At 43.3% G+C, this 22,916-nt stretch overlaps 1 protein-coding gene across 1 annotated transcript; it reads left to right on the top strand.

Moving 5' to 3' along the window:
• Nucleotides 1–2,763: 2,763 nt before the first annotated feature.
• On the top strand, nucleotides 2,764–4,047 carry LOC120944455 (beta-1,3-galactosyl-O-glycosyl-glycoprotein beta-1,6-N-acetylglucosaminyltransferase 3-like). The gene has a single exon (XM_040358514.1). It carries the CDS (start codon nucleotides 2,764–2,766, stop codon nucleotides 4,045–4,047), a length of 1,284 nt encoding a protein of 427 aa, XP_040214448.1.
• Nucleotides 4,048–22,916: the final 18,869 nt, after the last annotated feature.

Consider the following 22,916-nt stretch of genomic DNA (forward strand, 5'->3'; position numbering starts at 1 on the left):
TTTGCGCTATAAACAAAATAAGAGCGACAATTTTTTTATTTAAATTAGGCGCGTTCCCGCGCTGAACGTACTGCGCATGCTCCGTTTTGAAATTTCCCGCCGTGCTTTGCGTGAAATTACGTCGCCCCGAAGTAATGTTTTGAATGCCGACTTGTGTAACGTACTTTCGTATTCCCGGACGACTTACACAAAAAAAATAAATTTGAAATTCGACGCGGGAACGACGACCATACTTTAACATGGGCTGTCTATTGTTACACCACCTAAATAGCAGCCGTAACTTTGCGACGCAAAAAGCCGACTAGCGACGAAGTAAGAGAATGCGACGAACGCGCATACCTTCGTGGATCGCCGTAAACAGCTAATTAGCATATCCGACGCGGAAAACGACGCGATCTCCACCCAGCGGCCGCCGAAGTATTGCATCCTAAGATCCGAAGGCGTACGCCTGTCGGATCTTAGCCAAATGCCGTCGTATCTTGTTTGTGAATTACAAATAAAGATACGACGCGGCAAATTTGAAAGTACGCCGGCGTATCAGCAGATACTCCGGCGTACTTATTCTGTGAATCTGGCCCATAGCGTCTACAAAATAGGTGATAGATTTATGGCATTTTTATTTAATTTATTTTTTTACTAGTAATGGCGGCGATATGCGTTTTTTTTTATATTGTGACCCGTGACATTGCGTCGGACACATCGGACACTTTTGACACGTTTTTGGGACCATTCACATTTATACAGCGATTATTGCTATAAAAATGCACTAATTGCTGTGTAAATGTGACTGCAGGGAAGGGGTTAACGCTAGGGGGCGCTGAAGGGGTTAGAATGTTCCCTAAAGTGGGTTCTAACTGTAGGGGGGAGGGGACTCACAAGGGGAGGAGACCGATGTGTGTTCCTCTGTACTGGGGACACAGCATCGGTCTCCTCATCGCTGACAGGAGGTGGATCTGTGTGTCTACACCCCATCATTACACACACAGATCCACACTCCTGCCGTGATCACCGGCAAACGTGGGTGCCCGGTGGACATCGCAGCCGCTGGGCACGCGCGCCGGGTCACAAGCGGTGCTGCGGGCGCGCGCACGCCCTAGATTGCCGGGAAGAAAGGACGTCATATTGTAGTTCTTCACATGCGCACACCTATGCGCCTGTACAATCTGTGACCCACAAAAGAAGTGTGGTCAAAAAAGCTTTGCCCATTTGTCACTTCGAAGTTGAATGATGCCCAGCTTCACTCAACCAGGAAGAATGAGGATTAAACTGTGAGTGCAAACCATTGTGGGTCAGCCCCCTAAGGGGGCATCACGATGGTGCCATACATTCAGTGGTGGCTGATGCTCCAAATTTTTTGGGGGGCGCAAACAAACTGAAAAATTCTGGAAAAAAAAACATCAATTGCAGCCTCACTGTGCCCATCAAACGCAGCAACTATAGCAGACGCAGCCACTGTACCCATCAAATGCAGCCAGTGTGCCCATCAAACGCAGCAACTATAGCAGACGCAGCCACTGTACCCATCAAATGCAGCCAGTGTGCCCATCAAATGCAGCCACTGTGCCCATCAAACACTGCCACTGTGCCCATCAAACGCAGCCACTGTGCCCATCAAACACTGCCACTGTGCCCCAAATGTTGCCACTGTACCCGTTAAATGCTTCCACTGTGCCCCAAGTGCTGCCACTGTGCACAAATGTTGCCACTGTGCCCATTAAATTCTGCCACTGTGCCCCAAGTGCTGCCACTGTGCCCCAAGTGCTGCCACTGTGCCAAAAATGTTGCCACTGTGCCCATTAAATGCTGCCAATGTGTCCATTAAATGCTGTCACTGTGCCCATTAAGTGCTGCCACTGTGCCCATTAAGTGCTGCCACTGTGCCCATTAAACACTGCCACTGTGCCCGTTAAATGCTGCCACTGTGCCACAAATGTTGCCACTGTGCCCATTAAATGCTGCCACTGTGCCCCAAGTGCTGCCACTGTGCCCATTAAATTCTGCCACTGTGCCCCAAGTGCTGCCACTGTGCCCCAAGTGCTGCCACTGTGCCACAAATGTTGCCACTGTGCCACAAATGTTGCCACTGTGCCCATTACATGCTGCCACTGTGCCCCAAGTGCTGCCACTGTGCCCCCCGCCTGAAGTGATTAGAGCAGTGACTGGAGAGGGGGGGGGGCGGCGCTCCTGCACCCTTTATGGACACACCGCCACTTATACATTACACCATGGTTTGGCACCATGTAATCTGTAATGGTGCAGAGAGTGGCATTGGTGTCATAACATCAGCACTGTTGTCTTCCTCACTGAGGACCACCCAGCCTGGAGAACAGTGCCAGCCTAAAGACTTCATAAATATGTATGGCATTACATACCTGGACGTAACTCCAGGGGAGAGGTGGAAGCATGGAGCCTGGAGGCTTAACGGGCACTATATTACAGAAATTAATTCTCAAAAGAATTGTAACGACATGTGAGTGGCAAATTAATAAAAAGTACTTCTAATCTCACTTTGTGGACTTGGAGGGAATAAACTAAGACGGGTGTCATCTTGGCCAATGGAGCTAACTCTGCTTGCACCGCTGCCAAGTTACTATTTTCATAAGAGAGCAATAAATCGTGGAACAGAAATAAAATAAAAAAATTCTCACTATTGTCTTCTATACAACAGGCTGACACTTCTAGGTCACAATAGTTTGGTTCTCATATCAAAGCCTGGAGACGGAATATTATGTGCAGTCTTATCTAGCAAAAGCCATAGTCAGCATGCGCTTTACCAAACATAAGAAGCATCTGAAATTTGCATGGATTACGGGGTTATGTATCACATTTATATTTGCAATTCAAAAAAATAATCCTGTGGATTGCGACTTGGAAGCCATCCATGGTGACGTTTCTTCGATAGACGTCAAGTGCAAACAACGTCTATATGCATCATTGGAAATACGTCCATCAAACAAGATTAACTGTTCCAGAATTTTAAGAGGGGATGAAGAGGCCATCAACACAGCAGTCCTTGATAGATTATTGGTGGCCAACAGGCATATTCCTTTCACTGAAGATCAATATATAAACGTAACCACGGACTGCGTGACGTATAAGAAGATTCGTAAATTCATCCCATTTTCACTGAGCCGAGAAGAAGAAGCATTCCCCATTGCTTATTCCATGGTGATCCATGAGAACATTGAGATGTTCGAGAGGCTTTTGAGATCCATTTACACCCCCCATAATATTTATTGCGTCCATGTGGATGAAAAATCCCCAGAGAACTTCAAAACGGCAGTGAAAGGCATAACTTCTTGCTTCGATAACGTCTTTGTGGCATCCAAATTGGAAAAGGTGGTCTATGCTTCGTGGTCAAGAGTACAAGGTGACCTCAACTGCATGGAGGACCTGCTGAGAAGCCACGTTGAGTGGAAATACCTGCTGAATACCTGCGGAACGGACTTTCCCATTAAGACCAATGCCGAGAGTGTGAAAGCTCTTCAGCTTTTAAAGGGGATGAACAACATGGAGTCCCAACCGCCGTCTCCTTATAAGAAGAAACGTTGGTTATTCCAATATAAAGTTGGCCTTCGTATATCGAAAACTGAAATAAGTAAAGAGCCGCCACCTGACAACATTACAATGTTCGCTGGGAATGCTTACAATGTCATGACCAAAGACTTTGTAAGAACGGTCCTTACCGATCCTAAGGTGAGAAGGTTGATGGAATGGTCGAAAGACACCCACAGTCCGGATGAACACCTTTGGGCAACGTTGCATCGCATGCATGGGATTCCTGGTTCTGTTCCGAGTCTTAGTGAATTCGATACATCCGACCTACAAGCTATTGCCAGGCTGGTAAAATGGGGGCGTGTGGGGGAAGTGAGCTGTAATGGCATTTATAGACGGGGAATCTGTGTTTATGGAACTGGGAACTTACCATGGATGGTGCAGCAACATCATCTGCTTGCCAACAAGTTTGATCCCTCGGTGGACAATAATGCAATCCAATGTCTGGAAGAGTACCTGAGACACAAAACTCTTTATGGCACAGATCTATAGAAAGAAAAAAACCAAATGAAAAAAAAAAGTATACATACAGTATACATATATATATTAGACATGCGCACGCTGAAATATTTTGTTTCGAAATTTTGTTTTCGTCAGAAAATTACATTTATTTAGTGACTCCCGAAATTCGTTTTTATTTGTTTTGTTTCGTTAAAAAATGCATTCGTCCGGAAATCCGAATGAATTAAGGTTGAATCTGTCAATTGAAGGCTTATGGTGTCTGTCGGATGTTCTAAGAAGATTCGACGGAGCAGCCAAACTGTACGACCCCGCGATCGTACGTTTCCGGTCGAATGCTCCGCCCACAAGCTATAGAAGAATTCTAATGTTGTATGACACTAGTAATAATTATATTTATAAATTATTATTACCAGTCAACCAACATTAGAATTATTCTATAGCCTATGGGCGGGGCATTTGACCATAAATGTCCGCTCGTGTCGATCGTATGTTTTTAGCTGCTTCGTCGAATCTTCATGTCTCTATAATGTCAAATCTTTTCTCTATAATGTCGAATCTTTTCTCTAAATAATGTCGAATCTTTTCTCTCTATGTCGAATCTTTTCTCTCTATGTCGAATCTTTTCTCTCTATGTCAAATCTTTTCTCTCTATGTCAAATCTTGTCTCTCTATGTCAAATCTTCATGTCTCTATAATGTTGAATCTTTTCTCTCTATGTCGAATCTTTTCTCTCTATGTCGAATCTTTTCTCTCTATGTCGAATCTTTTCTCTCTATGTCAAATCTTTTCTCTCTATGTCGAATCTTCATGTCTCTATAATGTTGAATCTTTTCTCTCTATGTCGAATCTTAACGTCTCTAATGTCGAATCTTTTCTCTCTATGTCGAATCTTCACGTTTCTATAATGTCAAATCTTTTCTCTCTATGTTGAATCTGCATGTCTCTATAATGTTCAATCTTTCCTCTCTATGTAGAATAATCTCGGACTAATAGAGTTATGTTAGGCACATTCAACTGCAGGTTCAATAGACACAGATCGCTATTGTCAGCATCGTGTCGAATCTCTATCCAACTGTTGGCACAACGAAACAAATATAAAGCATTTTTTATGTCGGATCTTTCGGATTTCAGATTTTCTGCACATTCGTTATCATTTGTTAAAACGAATGTGAAAATCCCTGAAATTCAGACCAAAACGAATGCACATGTCTAATATATATATATATATATATATATATATATATATATACACACACACACATACCGTATATACTCGAGTATAAGCCGAGGCACCTAATTTTACCACAAAAAAACTGGGAAAACTTAATGACTCAAGTATAAGCCTAGGGTGTCCATCTGCATGCCTCACTGTGCCTCACTTTGCCTCACTGTGTCCATGTGCATGCCTCACTGTGCCCATGCCTCACTGTGTCCATGCCTCACTGTGTCCATGCCTCACTGTGCCCATGCCTCACTGTGCCCATGCCTCACTGTACCCATGCCTCAATGTGCCCATGCCTCACTGTGCCCATGCCTCACTGTGCCCATGCCTCACTGTGCCCATGCCTCACTGTGCCCATGCCTCACTGTGCCCATGACTAGACTGACGTTTAACATGGGAGTCTATGGAAGGGGTGCCCGGCTTTGAAAAATCGGTGTAGAGGAGAAATGGGGCTACATGTGTGCCAAGTTCCGGGTCCAGGGGACCTACGACCGGCCGGTACTGGGTCCCCAAAGTCACCCGGGAAATGACCGTTTAACATAGGAGTCTATGGAAGGGGTGCATTGGCTTTGAAAAATCGGTGCTCCCCGGCCGTAGGTCCCTCAGACAACAAACTTTGCACACTCATAGAGGAAGAGGGGGGGCTACGTGTGTGCCAAGTTACTGCCGGTACCGGGTCCCCAAAGTCCGGGAGATCAGGTGCAAAAAGGTGACTCGAGTATAAGCCGAGGGGGGCATTTTCAGCACACAAAAAATGTGCAGAAAAACTCGGCTTATACTCGAGTATATACGGTATATATAAATGTATTTTCAAATGTATGCAACAGAAGCCTCTGTTTTAAACAAAGGGTGTCTTTCATCCCTTGTCGTAGCATTAAAGTTGATAAAAAAAAAAATGAAAGGGACTTTATAAAATAATAAATAAAATGTAAAACATTTAAACCTCCACCTTCCCCCCATGATCAATCGCAAATGAGAATGCATACATAACTCCCGCACGCAACGGTAACCTGTAAAGGCGTTTAAATGGTTGCCCATGGAGATTTTTAAGTACTGTAGTTTAGCGGGCATTCACAATTTTATACAGTCCTGAGCCTCTTTCTGAGATTTGGTTAAAAACGTTTTTTTTGCTAGAAAATACACTTTTTTGAATAAGACAACAGTAATCTTTTTTTTTTATATTGTGAAAGATAATGTTAAGCCGAGTATATTGATACCCAACATGTCACTCTTCAAAATTGTGCCCGCTCATGGAATGGCAACAAACTTTTACCCTTTTAAAATCTCCATGGGCGACGTCTAAAAAATTCTACAGGTTGCATGTTTTGAGTTACAGAGGAGGTCTAGGGCTAGAATTATTGCTCTCACTCCTACGATCATGGCGACACCTCACATGTGTGGTTTGAACACCGTTTTCATATGCGGGCGCTGCTAACGTATGCATTCGCTTGTGCGTGCGAGCTCGGCGGGACAAGGGCGTGTTTAATTTCTTTTTTTTTTTTTACTGCACTTTAACCACTTTAACCACTTGCCGACCGCGCACCGTCGAAATACGTCCACAAGGTGGCTCTGCTGGGCGAGAGCACGTAATATGACGTCCTCTCTCCCAGCCGCCACTAGGGGCGCGCGCGCGCGCCCCCCGCTCGCCCCAGACTCCCGTGCGTGTGCCTGGCGGGCACGATCGCCGCCGGGCACACACGATCGCTCGGTACAGAGCGGGGACCGGGAGCTGTGTGTGTAAACACACAGCTCCCGGTCCTGTCAGCAGGGGAAATGCTGATCTTCGGTTCATACAATGTATGAACAGAGGATCAGTGTTTCCCCTAGTGAGGCCACCCCCCCCCCCCCACAGTAAGAACACACCCAGGCATACTTAACCCCTTCCCCGCCCCCTAGTGTTAACCCCTTCACTGCCAGTGGCATTTTTATAGTAATCTAATGCATTTTTATAGCACTGATCGCTATAAAAATGCCAATGGTCCCAAAAATGTGTCAAAAGTGTCCGAAGTGTCCGCCATAATGTCGCAGTACCGGAAAAAAAATCGCTGATCGCCGCCATTACTAGTAAAAAAAATATGATAAAAATGACATAAAACTACCCCCTATTTTGTAAACGCTATAACTTTTGCGCAAACCAATCAATAAACGCTTATTGCGATTTTTTTTTACGAAAAATATGTAGAAGAATACGTATCGGCCTAAACTGAGGAAAAAAAATGTTTTTTTATATATTTTTGGGGGATATTTATTATAGCAAAATGTAAAAAATATTCATTTTTTTCAAAATTGTCGCTCTATTTTTGTTTATAGCGCAAAAACTAAAAACCGCAGAGGTGATCAAATACCACCAAAAGAAAGCTCTATTTGTGGGAAAAAAAGGACGGTAATTTTGTTTGGGAGCCACGTCGCACGACCGCGCAATTGTCTGTTAAAGCGACAGAGTCCCGAATCGCAAAAAGTACTCTGGTCTTTGGGCAGCAATATGGTCCGGGGGGTAAGTGGTTAATACCAGGCTTTAAAACCCACTTCCATACTGGGCCTATTCTGGCTCTTCTCTCCTACATGTACAAATCCTCATTCTTTTGCTAGAAAATTCTTCAGAACCCCCAAACATTATATATGTTTTTTTAGCAGACACCCTAGGGAATAAAATGGCGGTCATTGCAACTTTTTATCTTGCACGGTATTTGCGCAATCATTTTTCAAACACCTTTTTTTTGTAAAAAAGAAAAATGGTTTCACGAATTAAAAAATAACAAAACAGTAAAGTTAGCCCAATTTTTTTGTAAAATATGAAAGATGATGTTACGCCGAGTTAATTGATACCTAGCATGTCACGCTTTAAAATTGCGCACACTCATGGAATGGCGGCGCCAAACTTTGTTACTTAAAAATCTCCATAGGCGACGCTTTAACATTTTTACAGGTTACCAGTTTAGAGTTACAGAGGAGGTCTAGTGCTAGAATTGTTGCACACGCTCTAACGCACGCGGCGACACCTCACATGTGTGGTTTGAACAACGTTTATATAAGTGGGCGGGACTTACGTGTGCGTTCACTTCTGAGCGTGAGCTACCGGGGACAGGGGCGTTTTAATTTATTTATTTATTTATTTTTTATTTTACTTATTTGTTTATTTTTTACACTTTTTTTACATTTTTTTTTTTCCGATCACTTTTATTCCTATTACAAGGAATGTAAACATCCCTTGTAATAGGAATGTGTGTGACAGGTCCTCTTTATAGAGAGATGCTGGGTCAATAAGACCCCACATCTCTCCCCCAGGCTGGAAAGCATTAGATTGTGGAAAAAAAAATCCTGCCCAGGCCAATTTCCAGCTTTCAGCCCTGTCACACTTTGAATGACAATTGCGCAGTCATGCGACACTGTATCCAAGCTATATTTTTAGAATTCTGTTCACTCAAATAGAGCTTTCTTATGGTGGTATCTAATCACCACTCAGTTTTTTATTGCTAAATACAGTAAAACCTCGGATTGCGAGGATAATTCGTTCCAGAAACATGCTTGTAATCCAAAGCACTTGTATATCAAAGCATTTTTTTTTACAGGGTATAAAAGAGAAGAGAGGCGCCTCTAAGTGTAGCAATAAGTTGCTAAATGTTGTATCTTCGTTAACCACTTAAGACCCGGACCAATATGCAGGTTAAGGACCTGGCCCCTTTTTGCGATTCGGCACTGCGTCGCTTTAACTGACAATTGCGCGGTCGTGCGACGTGGTTCCCAAACAAAATTGGCGTCCTTTTTTTCCCACAAATAGAGCTTTCTTTTGGTGGTATTTGATCACCTCTGCGGTTTTTATTTTTTACCCTATTTACAAAAATAGAACGACAATTTTGAAAAAAAAAATCAATATTTTTTACTTTTTGCTATAATAAATATCCCCTAAAAAATATATAAAAAAACGTTATTTTTCCTCAGTTTAGGCTGATACGTATTCTTCTACCTATTTTTGGAAAAAAAAATCGCAATAAGCGTTTATTGATTGGTTTGCGCAAAATATAGTGTTTACAAAATAGGGGGATAGTTTTATGGCATTTTTATTAATAATAATTTTTTACTAGTAATGGCGGCGATCAGTGAATTTTTTCGTCACTGCGACATTATGGCGGACACTTTGGACACTTTGGACACATTTTTGGGACCATTGTCATATATATACAGCGATTAGTGCTATAAAAATGCATTGGTTACTGTGAAAATGACAATGGCAGTAAAGGGGTTAACTACTAGGGGGCGGCAAGGGGTTAAGCGTGTCCTAAGGGAGTGATTCTTACTGTAGGGGGGCGGGGCTGGACTTGTGACGTCACTGATCGTCGTTCCTTATATCAGGGAACAGACGATCAGTGTCACTGCCACACAGAAGAACGAGGAAGGTTTGTTTACACACAGCTCTCCCCGTCCTTCAGCTCCTGTGACCGATCGCGGGACACCGGCAGTGATCCGGTCCGCGGGTCCCGCGGGCGCGGTCAAGGAGCTTCGGACGGGGTCATGTGCGCGCGCCCGACTCACGGCTGGGCTCTTAAAGGCAACGTACAGGTACGTGGATGTGCCCAGCCGTGCCCTTCTGCCGACGTATATCGGCGTGAAGGGGTCCTTAAGTGGTTAAATGTAACCATATTGCTACACTCAAGCCCTGTACACACGATCGGATATCTGATGGAATCTAATCCGATGGATTTTTTCGTCGGATATCCGACCTTCATCAGTCCATCAAAATCCGACCGTGTCCAAGCGCGGTGTCGTAAAACGCAACGACGTGCTGAGAAAAATGAAGTTCAATGCTTCCGAGCATGCGTCGACTTGATTCTGAGCATGCGTGGATTTTTGACCGATGGACTTCCACACAGACGATCGTTTTTTTCTATCCATAGGAAAAATTTAAAACATGTTCTATTTTTTTTCACCGATGGAAAACAAACCATCCATCGGTCTGTTTTCATCGGACAAACCGATCGTGTGTACAAGGCTTTAGAGTCTCCTCTCTTCTTTTTTATACTCAGTTGTGACATGACGCTACTCTTATATCAAGACATTGCTTGTATATCAAGGCAAAATGTATTAAAACACGTTGCTTGTCTTGCAAAACGCTCTCAAACCAAGGTTTTACTGTAAATGAAAAAAGAATGAACATTTTGAAAAGTTTTGTAGGGCAGAAATGTTCTCTGCTACATTTCTTTGGTGAAAATAACCCAAATCAGTGAATTTTATGTAGTCTGTAGGAAAGTTATAGGGCCAGATTCAGAAAGATCAGCGGATCTTTCTGTTGGCGTAACATATCTCATTTACGTTACGCCGCCGCAACTTTTTCAGACAAGTGCTTTATTCACAAAGCACTTGCCTGTAAAGTTGCGGCGGCGTACCGTAAATCACCCGGCGGAATTCAAATTCGGCGGGTAGGGGGCGTGTATCATTTAAATGATGCACGTCCCCGCGCCGAATGAACTGCGCGTGCGCCGCCCGTAAAATATCCCAGTGTGCATTGCTCCAAATGACGTCGCAAGGACGTCATTGGTTTAGACGTGAACGTAATTGACGTCCAGACCCATTCACGGACAACTTACGCAAACGATGTAAAATTTTCAAATTGCGACGCGGGAACGACGGCCATACTTAACATTGGATACGCCACCTAGGGGGCATGTTTATCTTTATGCCGGCATACCTCTTACGGAAATGGCGTATCCTTACTGCGACGGGCAAGCGTATGTTCGTGAATCGGCGTATCTACTCATTTGCATATTCTACGCCGAACTCAATGGAAGCGCCACCTAGCGGCCAGCGTAAATATTGCACCCTAAGCTACGACGGCGCAGGCCGTCGTATCTTGGGCAGGTTTAGGTGTATCTTAGTTTGAGAATACACTTAAACATGCGACGGGCTTAGATTGCGAGTTACGTCGGCATATCTACTGATACGCCGGCGTAACTCTTTGTGAATCTGGCCCATAGAGTCTACAAACTGTGGGATATATATCTGAAAATCGATCAATCCTGATGTACGACGGCCAATCTAATTTCTATTTATTCTTTATATTTTTTGGATTTATTATAGCAAAAAGTAAAAAAAATAGCTTTTTTTTTTTTCAAAATTCTCGCTCTTTTTTTTGTTTATAGCGCAAAAAATAAAAACCGCAGAGGTGATCAAATACCACCAAATGAAAGCTCTATTTGTGGGGAAAAAAGGACATCAATTTTGTTTTGGTACAGCGTCGCACGACCGTGCAATCGTCAGTTAAAGCGACGCAGTGCCGCATCGCAAAAAATGGCCTGGTCAGAAAGGGGGTAAATTCTTCCGGGGGGGGGGGGCAGAAGTGATTAATCTACGTACGCATAAGGGATGGAGACAGAGCATTAATTAGGCACCAGATCACAACCTATTTATTTGTTATAGAATCTCTATTATGACCTACCTGCACCTATACTTAGTAACTTATTACATTTGTTTGAAAAAATAAATACAAATTTTAGGTCCGGGAACCCTGGATTAATTATCTATCTACTTAAAATATTTTATTCTGTTTCTGATTATTCCTCTTTTAAATAGGAGAATACCCTTCCCCTCACCACCCCCCCTTTTTTTTTTCTTTCTCTCCCCCTTTTTCTTTTAATTCATTCTGTTAATTTATTTATTTGTTTAATTTATTTTATTTTCAGAATTTAATACGTTATTACCAAATTGGTCCTCTAGACCAGGGTTTGACAAATTTGCTTGGAATCTAGGAGCCAGCTAAAAAAGTTAGGAGACAGAAAACGCGCCCCCGTCCCGACGAGCTTGCGCGCAGAAGCGAACACATACGTGAGCAGCGCCCGCATATGTAAACGGTGTTCAAACCACACATGTGAGGTATCGCCGCAATTGGTAGAGCGAGAGCAATAATTCTAGCCCTAGACCTCCTCTGTAACTCAAAACATGCAACCTGTAGATTTTTTTAAAGGTCGCCTATGAAGATTTTAAAGGGTAAAAGTTTGTCGGCATTCCACGAGCGGACGCAATTTTGAAGCGTGACATGTTGGGTATGAATTTACTCGGCGTAACATTATCTTTCATAATATTAAAAAAAATGGGGATAACTTTACTGTGGTCTTATTTTTTAATTAAAAAAGTGTAATTTTTTCCCAAAAAAGTGCACTTGTAAGACCGCTGCGCAAATACGACGTGACAGAAAGTATTGCAACGATCGCCATTTTATTCTCTAGAGTGGTATGATAAAAAATATATATATATAATGTTTGGAGGTTCTAATTAGAGGGAAGAAGATGGCAGTGAAAATAGTGAAAAATAGTGAAAAATTACATTAGAATTGCTGTTTAACTTGTAATGCTTAACTTGTAATACCAACGGCCACCGCCAGATGGCGCCCGGGATTTGTTGAGCCCTGCTCTAGACCATACATAGAGTTAAAGCTATATCTTTAGTCAAAGTCTAACCTAATACAATGACTTCATGATACTACCAAAACAATTTAAAGAATATATGTTTGTATTTTATTTTATTATAATATCTGATATAATATATTGTATCTTTATACATATAACATTTCAATAAAAAACATTGAAACACAAAAAAAAAAATTATCTAATTTTATTTTTTCCCCAAAATCAGATTTTAGGGTACAATCTATATTTTATTTTATTTTAATTTATTTTTTTGAGATTTTTTTTTGGAGGAGGATGCAATAAGAGTAGTCTCAGATTCAGAATACTTTATTATTAACCACTTAAGGACCGGACCAATATGCTGCTAAATGACCCAAGGGATTTTTACAATTCGGCACTGCGTCGCTTTAACTGACAATTGCGCGGTCGTGCGACGTGGCTCCCAAACAAAATTGGCGTCCTTTTTCCCCCACAAATAGAGCTTTCTTTTGGTGATATTTGATCACCTCTGCGGTTTTTATTTTTTGCGCTATAAACAAAAATAGAGCGACAATTTTGAAAAAATGCAATATTTTTTACTTTTTGCTATAATAAATATCCCCCAAAAATATATATAAAAAACATTTCCCCCAGTTTAGGCCGATACGTATTCTACTACATATTTTTTGTAAAAAAAAATCGCAATAAGCGTTTATCGTTTGGTTTGCGCAAAATTTATAGCGTTTACAAAATAGGGGATAGTTTGATTTTTTATTTTTTTTACTAGTAATGGCGGCGATCAGCAATTTTTTTCGTGACTGCGACATTATAGCGGACACATCGAACAATTTTGACACATTTTTGGGATCATTGTCATTTTCACAGCAAAAAATGCATTTAAATTGCATTGTTTATTGTGAAAATGACAGTTGCAGTTTGGGAGTTAACCACAAGGGGGCGCTGTAGGAGTTAGGGTTCACCTAGTGTGTGTTTACAACTGTAGGGGGGTGTGGCTGTAGGACTGACGTCATCGATCGAGTCTCCCTATAAAAGGGGATGACACGATCGATACGCCGCCACAGTGAAGCACGGGGAAGCCGTGTTTACATACGGCTCTCCCCGTTCTTCAGCTCCCGAGCGATCGCGACGGAGCGGCTAGAAACGAATAGCCGCGCCCTCGTCCCAGATCGCTCCTGAAGCCACGGGAACCGCCGCATGTACCGGGGGGGGGGTCCCGATCGGACCCCCGACCCACGTCTAGGCAGGGACGTACAGGTACGCCAATGTGCCTGCCCGTGCCATTCTGCCGACGTAAATGGTCCGGAAGTGGTTAAAAGGTAAAAAATTTAATAAAGTTAAGTTTATAATAATAATTGTATCATTTGATGGATACCTCAAAGGTCCACTTGTTCTTCTTGAAATCTTGTTTTTCACTATTTGGATGCGGTACCCAAAATTATGGCCTATCTGTAGATAAAACATAGTGGGGTTCATTTACTAAAACTGGAGGGTGCAAAATCTGGCGCAGCTGTGCAGAGAGACCAATCAGCTTCCAGGTTTTATTATCAAAGCTTCATTGAAAACGCTGAAATTAGAAGATGATTGGCTACCATGCACGGCTGCACCAGAGTTTTCACTTCCAATTTTAGTAAATTAACCCTTAGAATTGTATTCTTAAATAAAATTGTCTGAAATGTTTTTCTCTTTTTGTTTTTCTTTGTTTGGGGGGGAGGGGGGGGGGCAGGCTGGCAGAGTGTGCGATTAGAGTATTTATTTATTTTGATTTCCTTGTATCTCTGTTTCATGAATTAAAAAATAACAAAACAGTAAAGTTAGCCCAATTTTTTGTATAATGTGAAAGATGATGTTACGCCGAGTAAATAGATACCTAACATGTCATACTTTAAAATTGCGCACACTCATGGAATGGCGCCAAACTTCGTTACTTAAAAATTTCCATAGGCAACGCTTTTAGGTAGATTCAGTAAGAGTTAGGCCGGCTTATCAGTAGATAAGCCGACCTAACTCAGAATCTAAGCCGTCCTATCTTAGATTGCAATATTTTGGATGGCCGCTAGGTGTCGCTTCCATTGCGGTCGGCGTAGAATATGTAAATGAGTACATACACCGATTCACGAACGTACGCCCGGCCGACACAGTACTTTTACGCCGTTTACGTTAGAGATAGGCCGCCTAAAGTTAGAGCTTAGCCCTAATGGAATAATAATGTTAAGTATGGCTGCCGTTCCCGCGTCGAAATTCGAATTTTTTACGTTGTTTGCGTAAGTCGTCCGTGAATCGGGATTTACGTAGTTTACGTCCACGTCGAAATCAATAGGCCCGTGCGGCGTACTTAGCCGCAATGCGCACTGGGAAATGTAGGCGCCCGGCGCATGCGCAGTTAAGAAAAACGTAAAAAACGTAAGGTCAAGCCTTATTAACATAAAACCCGCCCCCCCCCCAAACACATTTGAATTAGGTGCCCTTACGCCCGCCGCTTTAGGCTACGCCGCCGTAACTTAGCAGGCAAGTACATTGTGAATCATGTACTTGCCTCGCTAGCTTACGGCGGCGTAGCTTAAATTCCTTAAGCTATGCCGCCGCAAAGTTGCGGCAATCTTACTGAATCTACCTATTTAATTTTTTTTTTACAGGTTACCAGTTTAGCGTAAGACCCCTTTCAGGCGCTGCTATACCGCCTGAAAAACTCCTTCACTGCCCACTCAATGTGAAACCCGAAGGGCTTTCACACTGAGGCGATGCGCTGGCGGGAGAGAAAAAAATCTCCTGTCAGCAGCATCTTTGGAGCGGTGAGAGGAGCGGCGTGTATACCGCTCCTTCACCGCTCCTTCCCATTGAAAACAATGGGAAACCGCGGCAATACAGCCCGCAATGCGCCACTATAGAGGCGCATTGTGGGCGATATTAACCCTTTATCGGCCGCTGGTGGGGGTTAATACCGCACCGCTAGCGGCTGATTCCCGCGGCAATCCCGGCGGTATAGCGCCGCTATTTTTAGCGGCGATATACCGCCACCGCGGCTCCCGCTGTAATGTGAAAGGGGCCAGAGGAGGTGTAGTGCTAGAATTATTGCTCTCGCTGTAACGCATGCGGTTATACATCACATGTGTGATTTGAACGGTGTTTACATATGTGGGTGGGACTTATGTGTGTGTTCGCTTCTAAGCGCCAGCTACTGGAGACAGGGGAATTTTTTAAAATATATATATTTTATTTTTTATTTTACTTATTTATTTATTTTTGCACTTTTTTTTTTTTTTTGATCACTTTTATTTCTATTACAAGGAATGTAAAAATCCCTTGTAATAGGAATGGTGTGTGACAGGTCCTCTTTATGGAGAGAGGCGCGGTCAATAAGGCTCGATTCACACTAATGCGGTTTTTGGTGCATTTTGCAGAAAAGCAGGGTAATTTTTTAACATGGTTTCCTATGGAAAATGTTCACATCAATGCTTTTTTGTGCCTCTGCGTTTTCGGAAAGGGTCGGGGACTTTTTTCCCCCGCAAAAAGCAGCGTTTTGCATGTAAGGCCCCTTTCACATTGGACTGGGAGTCGCGGTGGCGCTATAGCGCCGCTAAAAATAGCGGCGCTATTCCGCCGGGATTGCCGCGGGAATCGGCCGCTAGCGGTGCGGTATTAACCCTTGCAGGGGGTTGGTGACAGAGGGGTTACACTTACCCATCATTCTGTGGTGGCTGATCAATGGACGGCTAATGTACATATACTGCAGACTGGTCACTGAGGGGTTAATGCACATATACATCAGACTGGTCACTGAGGGGTTAATGCACATATACTGCAGACTGGTCACTGAGGGGTTAATGCGCATATACTGCAGACTAGTCACTGAGGGGTTAATGCACATATACATCAGACTGGTCACTGAGGGGTTAATGCACATATACATCAGACTGGTCACTGAGGGGTTAATGCGCATATACTGCAGACTGGTCACTGAGGGGTTAATGCACATATACTGCAGACTGGTCACTGAGGGGTTAATGCACATATACATCAGACTGGTCACTGAGGGGTTAATGCGCATATACTGCAGACTGGTCACTGAGGGGTTAATGCACATATACATCAGACTGGTCACTGAGGGGTTAATGCACATATACTGCAGACTGGTCACTGAGGGGTTAATGCGCATATACTGCAGACTAGTCACTGAGGGGTTAATGCACATATACATCAGACTGGTCACTGAGGGGTTAATGCACATATACATCAGACTGGTCACTGAGGGGTTAATGCGCATATACTGCAGACTGGTCACTGAGGGGTTAATGCACATATACATCAGACTGGTCACTGAGGGGTTAATGCACATATACATCAGACTGGTCACTGAGGGGTTAATACACATATACTGCAGACTGGTCACTGAGGGGTTAATACACATATACTGCAGACTGGTCACTGAGGGGTTAATGCGCATATACTGCAGTTGTAAAACCAGTTAGACAGCTCTGTGTATTGGAGCCCCTCCCCCCTATGGATCCTATTACTATAGAGTGATGTGTGATGGTGGGGAGAGAATACGGGGAATAGCAATGTATATCACACACAGTCCTGGACTATGGACCGTCTACAGGGAAGCAATGAGATCTTCAGATTATGGGACAATAGTGTGATCAGTTAGATGAGATATAATAATAATAATAATAATAATAATAATAATAATAAAAGTATCAATAATACAATTTATACTAATGGGGTCTATTGATAAAAAAAAAGCAAATCTCTCTGTACATTCATTGTGTGCAAATTGGAAAACACACAAATGTTCATTAAATCAGAACTTTAGTCATTTTTCCATCTTTCCATCTATTAAATCTTCTGCCTTTGTTGTTGTTGTTTTATCTTTGGATAGTAAAACATTTTTTTTCTGCCAGTAAATCCCATATACAGCCCACTTCCTGTTTCTTTATACAGCCCACTTCCTGTTTCCTTATACAGCCCACTTCCTGTTTCCTTATACAGCCCACTTCCTGTTTCCTTATACAGCCCACTTCCTGTTTCTTTATACAGCCCACTTCCTGTTTCCTTATACAGCCCACTTCCTGTTTCCTTATACAGCCCACTTCCTGTTTACTTTTACAGCCCACTTCCTGTTTCCTTATACAGCCCACTTCCGGTTTCCTTATACAGCCCACTTCCTGTTTCCTTATACAGCCCACTTCCTGTTTCCTTATACAGCCCACTTCCTGTTTCCTTATACAGCCCACTTCCTGATTCCTTATACAGCCCACTTCCTGATTCCTTATACAGCCCACTTCCTGTTTCCTTATACAGCCCACTTCCTGTTTACTTATACAGCCCACTTCCTGTTTCCTTATACAGCCCACTTCCTGTTTCCTTATACAGCCCACTTCCTGTTTCTTTATACAGCCCACTTCCTGATTCCTTATACAGCCCACTTCCTGTTTCCTTATACAGCCCACTTCCTGTTTACTTATACAGCCCACTTCCTGTTTACTTATACAGCCCACTTCCTGTTTCCTTATACAGCCCACTTCCTGTTTACTTATACAGCCCACTTCCTGTTTCTTTATACAGCCCACTTCCTGTTTCTTGTTTGGTCATTAGCCTAGGCTTATGACATCATACACAGCTCTCTCTCTCTCTCTCTCTCTCTCTCTCTCACACACACACACACACACTCTTGTGAGTTTGCCATAAAGGAAGTAAGTCATAAGAGGGTCAATGAGAGCTGCAGAGCTGGAGATGTGTGTCTGTGTAAATCCAGGAAGTGAACAGGCAGCAGCTCCAGCTGCCCACAGTCAAAATGGCTGCAGCCAGACTCAGTGGAGGGAGATTTCTGCAGCATATTTGGCAACTACAGAATCACAGTATAGATAAAATAATATGCAAAGTGGTTGGAGGGAAGCTTCAGAATGGCAAAGATGTTTTTTATTACAAAATTATGTGAGCAGACCGAAGTTCCCCATTAAGCTGTTTTCTATTAAAAAAACATGCTCTTTTTTTATGGGCAGTAATAGAAAACCACATTATGGCCACTAGATGGCGACGAGGAGCATAGGAAATACATATATATATATATATATATATATATATATATATATATATATATATATATATATATATATATATATGTCTTTGTAACAAGCAGCAAGAGACATCCCAATACAGCAAAGAGACGTTCCAATACAGCAAAGAGACGTTCCAATACAGCAAAGAGACGTTCCAATACAGCAAAGAGACATTCCTATATAGCAAAGGGACATCCCAATATAGCCAAGAGACATCCCAATATAGCAAAGAGACATCCCAATATAGCAAAGAGACATCCCAATATAGCAAAGAGACATCCCAATATAGCCAAGAGACATCCCAATCCAGCAAAGAGACATCCCAATCCAGCAAAGAGACATTCCAATATAGCAAAGAGACATCCCAATCCAGCAAAGAGACATTCCAATATAGCCAATAGACATCCCAATCCAGCAAAGAGACATCCCAATCCAGCAAAGAGACATTCCAATATAGCCAATAGACATCCCAATCCAGCAAAGAGACATCCCAATCCAGCAAAGAGACGTTCCAATACAGCAAAGAGACGTTCCAATACAGCAAAGAGACGTTCCAATACAGCAAAGAGACGTTCCAATACAGCAAAGAGACATTCCTATATAGCAAAGGGACATCCCAATATAGCCAAGAGACATCCCAATATAGCAAAGAGACATCCCAATATAGCAAAGAGACATCCCAATATAGCAAAGAGACATCCCAATATAGCCAAGAGACACCCCAATCCAGCAAAGAGACATTCCAATATAGCAAAGAGACATCCCAATCCAGCAAAGAGACATTCCAATATAGCCAATAGACATCCCAATCCAGCAAAGAGACATCCCAATCCAGCAAAGAGACATTCCAATATAGCCAATAGACATCCCAATCCAGCAAAGAGACATCCCAATCCAGCAAAGAGACGTTCCAATCCAGCAAAGAGACATTCCAATATAGCAAAGAGACATCCCAATATAGCCAAGAGACATCCCAATATAGCAAAGAGACATCCCAATATAGCCAAGAGACATCCCAATATAGCAAAGAGACACCCCAATATAGCAAAGGGACACCCCAATATAGCAAAGAGACACCCCAATATAGCAAAGAGACGTTCCAATATAGCCAAGAGACATCCCAATCCAGCAAAGAGACACCCCAATCCAGCAAAGAGACATCCCAATATAGCCAAGAGACATCCCAATATAGCAAAGAGACACCCCAATATAGCAAAGAGACATCCCAATATAGCAAAGAGACATCCCAATCCAGCAAAGAGACATCCCAATCCAGCAAAGAGACATCCCAATCCAGCAAAGAGACGTTCCAATATAGACAAGAGACATCCCAATATAGCCAAGAGACATCCCAATATAGCAAAGAGACATCCCAATATAGCCAAGAGACATCCCAATATAGCAAAGAGACATCCCAATATAGCAAAGGGACACCCCAATATAGCAAAGAGACACCCCAATATAGCAAAGAGACGTTCCAATATAGCCAAGAGACATCCCAATCCAGCAAAGAGACACCCCAATCCAGCAAAGAGACATCCCAATATAGCCAAGAGACATCCCAATATAGCAAAGAGACACCCCAATATAGCAAAGAGACATCCCAATATAGCAAAGAGACATCCCAATCCAGCAAAGAGACATCCCAATCCAGCAAAGAGACATCCCAATCCAGCAAAGAGACGTTCCAATATAGACAAGAGACATCCCAATCCAGCAAAGAGACATCCCAATCCAGCAAAGAGACATCACAATATAGCAAACAGACATATCCTCCAGCACAGAGACAGCCCAAAAACATCAGCTCGCAATAGTGAAAAACAATTATCTAAATAATCAAATAATAACTTCATAAATAAATTCATTATTAAGTGAATGTGCATATATAAGTGAATGATGTGCTCCAAATTTCGAGGTGTGCCACACCCCCTCCTGTGTCCCCCACTCACCGGATGGGATTGACCCTTAGCTTTTCCGTCTATAATATCTTTAATGCGCAAATGAAAAACAGATACTTACAAAAATGCGTAGTAAAAACAGGCATGTATTGCCAAGAGATTGCAACAGGAAATGGCGCACGTTCCATCGACAACCGGACGTGACGTCTATTGGACTTGAAACCAGAAATTGCGTCAACGCGTTTCGCCCCTTCAACATGGCATTATCAAGGACCTAATTCCCGGTTAGAAGAGTCGTCTATAAATACAGAAAGACGGGTGCCTCCCCCTTTTCTCATCCAATCAAATCCCATTTGGTGGCCATTTTGCTGATATGGCGGCCAGGAGTTTCACTGAACCACGCTCCACCATCGGTCACGTGACCCTGACGCCCAGGGCCGTCTTTAAAGCGGAGTTCCACCCAAAAGTGTAACTTCCGCTTAAACCACTCCTCGCCCCCTTATATGCCACATTTGGCATGTCATTTTTTTGGGGGGGAGGAGTGGGGGCTTCAGGAGGAGTGGGACATCCTGTCCCACTTCCTCCTTCCGCCGAGGGGCTGCTAAGACTTTACGTCATATCGCCTCTTGGCAGCCCCTCCCCTTAGGTGATCGCCTGGGACACGTGAAAGGTCCCAGGCGATCGCCTGTCCAATCAGATGGCGCAGCGCCGCTCGCGCATGCGCAGTGGGTGCCCGGCCGTGAAGCCGAAAGCTGTCACGGCCGGGTGCCCACACTTAATGAATAAAGCCGGAGAGGGGGGGAGAGGAGCGGAGTCCCGGCCGGCGCGTCGCTGGAACGTGGAGCAGGTGAGTGTATGTTTATTAAAAGCCAGCAGCTACACTTTTTGTAGCTGCTGACTTTGAATAAACATTAAAAATGACTGGAACACCCCTTTAAGGCAGGGCAAAAGGGGAAGCTGCCCTGGACCCTGTCATTGTTGCGGGGCCCAAAGCAGCTGCCTCATGCTTGCCAACTATCCCAGTTTATATTCTCTTGTCCCTTGAAGTCTGATGCCGCGTACACACCATCACTTTATGTGATGAAAAAAAAACGACGTTTTGAAAAGCGTCAAATAAAATGACCGTGTGTGGGAGAAAACGTCGTTTTATGTCTTGTGAAAAACGATAAGCATGCTTCAATTTTTTGTGTCGTTTTTCAAAACGTCGTTTTTTGTGTCAATTAAAATGATAGTGTGTGGGCAAAACGACGTTTTTAAACCCGCACATGCCCAGAAGCAAGTTATGAAGCGAGCTTCAATGGAAAAGAGTGCTGAACGTAACCTCGCTTTGCTAGAGCATTTTGAAAAAACGATGGTGTGTAGGCAACGTCGTTTTTGAAAATGAAGTTTCAAAAACGTTGTTTTATTTCATGATTTAAAACGTCGTTTTTTTTTTCACATAAAGTGATGGTGTGTACGCGGCATTAGTCCTGTGCTGTGTCCTGATATCTCAGTGTGAAGTGATGCGACTAATGCTGCCCAGCTCTGTCCTATTGCTCACTTGCAGACCCTGGGCCAAATTCTCGTACATCCGCGCAATTTTGTGCGGGCGTAACATATCTGATTTACGTTACGCCTCCGCAACTTAGACGGGCAAGTGCTGTATTCTCAAAGCACTTGCTCCGTAAGTTGCGGCGGCGTAGCGTAAATCGGCCGGCGTAAGCCCGCCTAATTCAAATTTGGATGAGGGGGCGTGTTTTATGTAAATGTTCTGTGACCCGACGTGATTGACGTTTTTCCCGAACGGCGCATGCGCCGTCCGTGGAATTTCCCAGTGTGCATTGCTCCAAAGTACGCCGCAAGGACGTCATTGGTTTCGACGTGAACGTAAATGACGTCCAGCCCCATTCACGGACGACTTACGCAAACGACATAACTTTTTCAAATTTCGACGCGGGAACGACGGCCATACTTAACATTGCTACGCCGCACTTATGCCACCATATAGCAGGGGTAACTATTAACCGGGAAAAGCCTAACGTAAACGGCGTAACTTTACTGCGTCGGCCGCGTGTACGTTCGTGAATTTGCGTATCTAGCTGATTTACATATTTCGACGCGTAAATCAGCTTACACGACCTTGGCGGTCAGCGGAAAAATGCAGTTACGATCCGACGGCGTAAGAGACTTACGCCTGTCGGATCTAATGGATATCTATGCGTAACTGATTCTAAGAATCAGTCGCATAGATACGACGGCCCAGATTAGGACTTACGACGGCGCACATGGCGCTACGCCGTAGTAAGCCCTTTGAGAATCTGGGCCTATGTCATTTTCTAGCAAAAAT

This window comes from Rana temporaria, chromosome 6, assembly GCF_905171775.1.
Source record: "Rana temporaria chromosome 6, aRanTem1.1, whole genome shotgun sequence".
Lineage (NCBI taxonomy): Eukaryota > Metazoa > Chordata > Amphibia > Anura > Ranidae > Rana > Rana temporaria.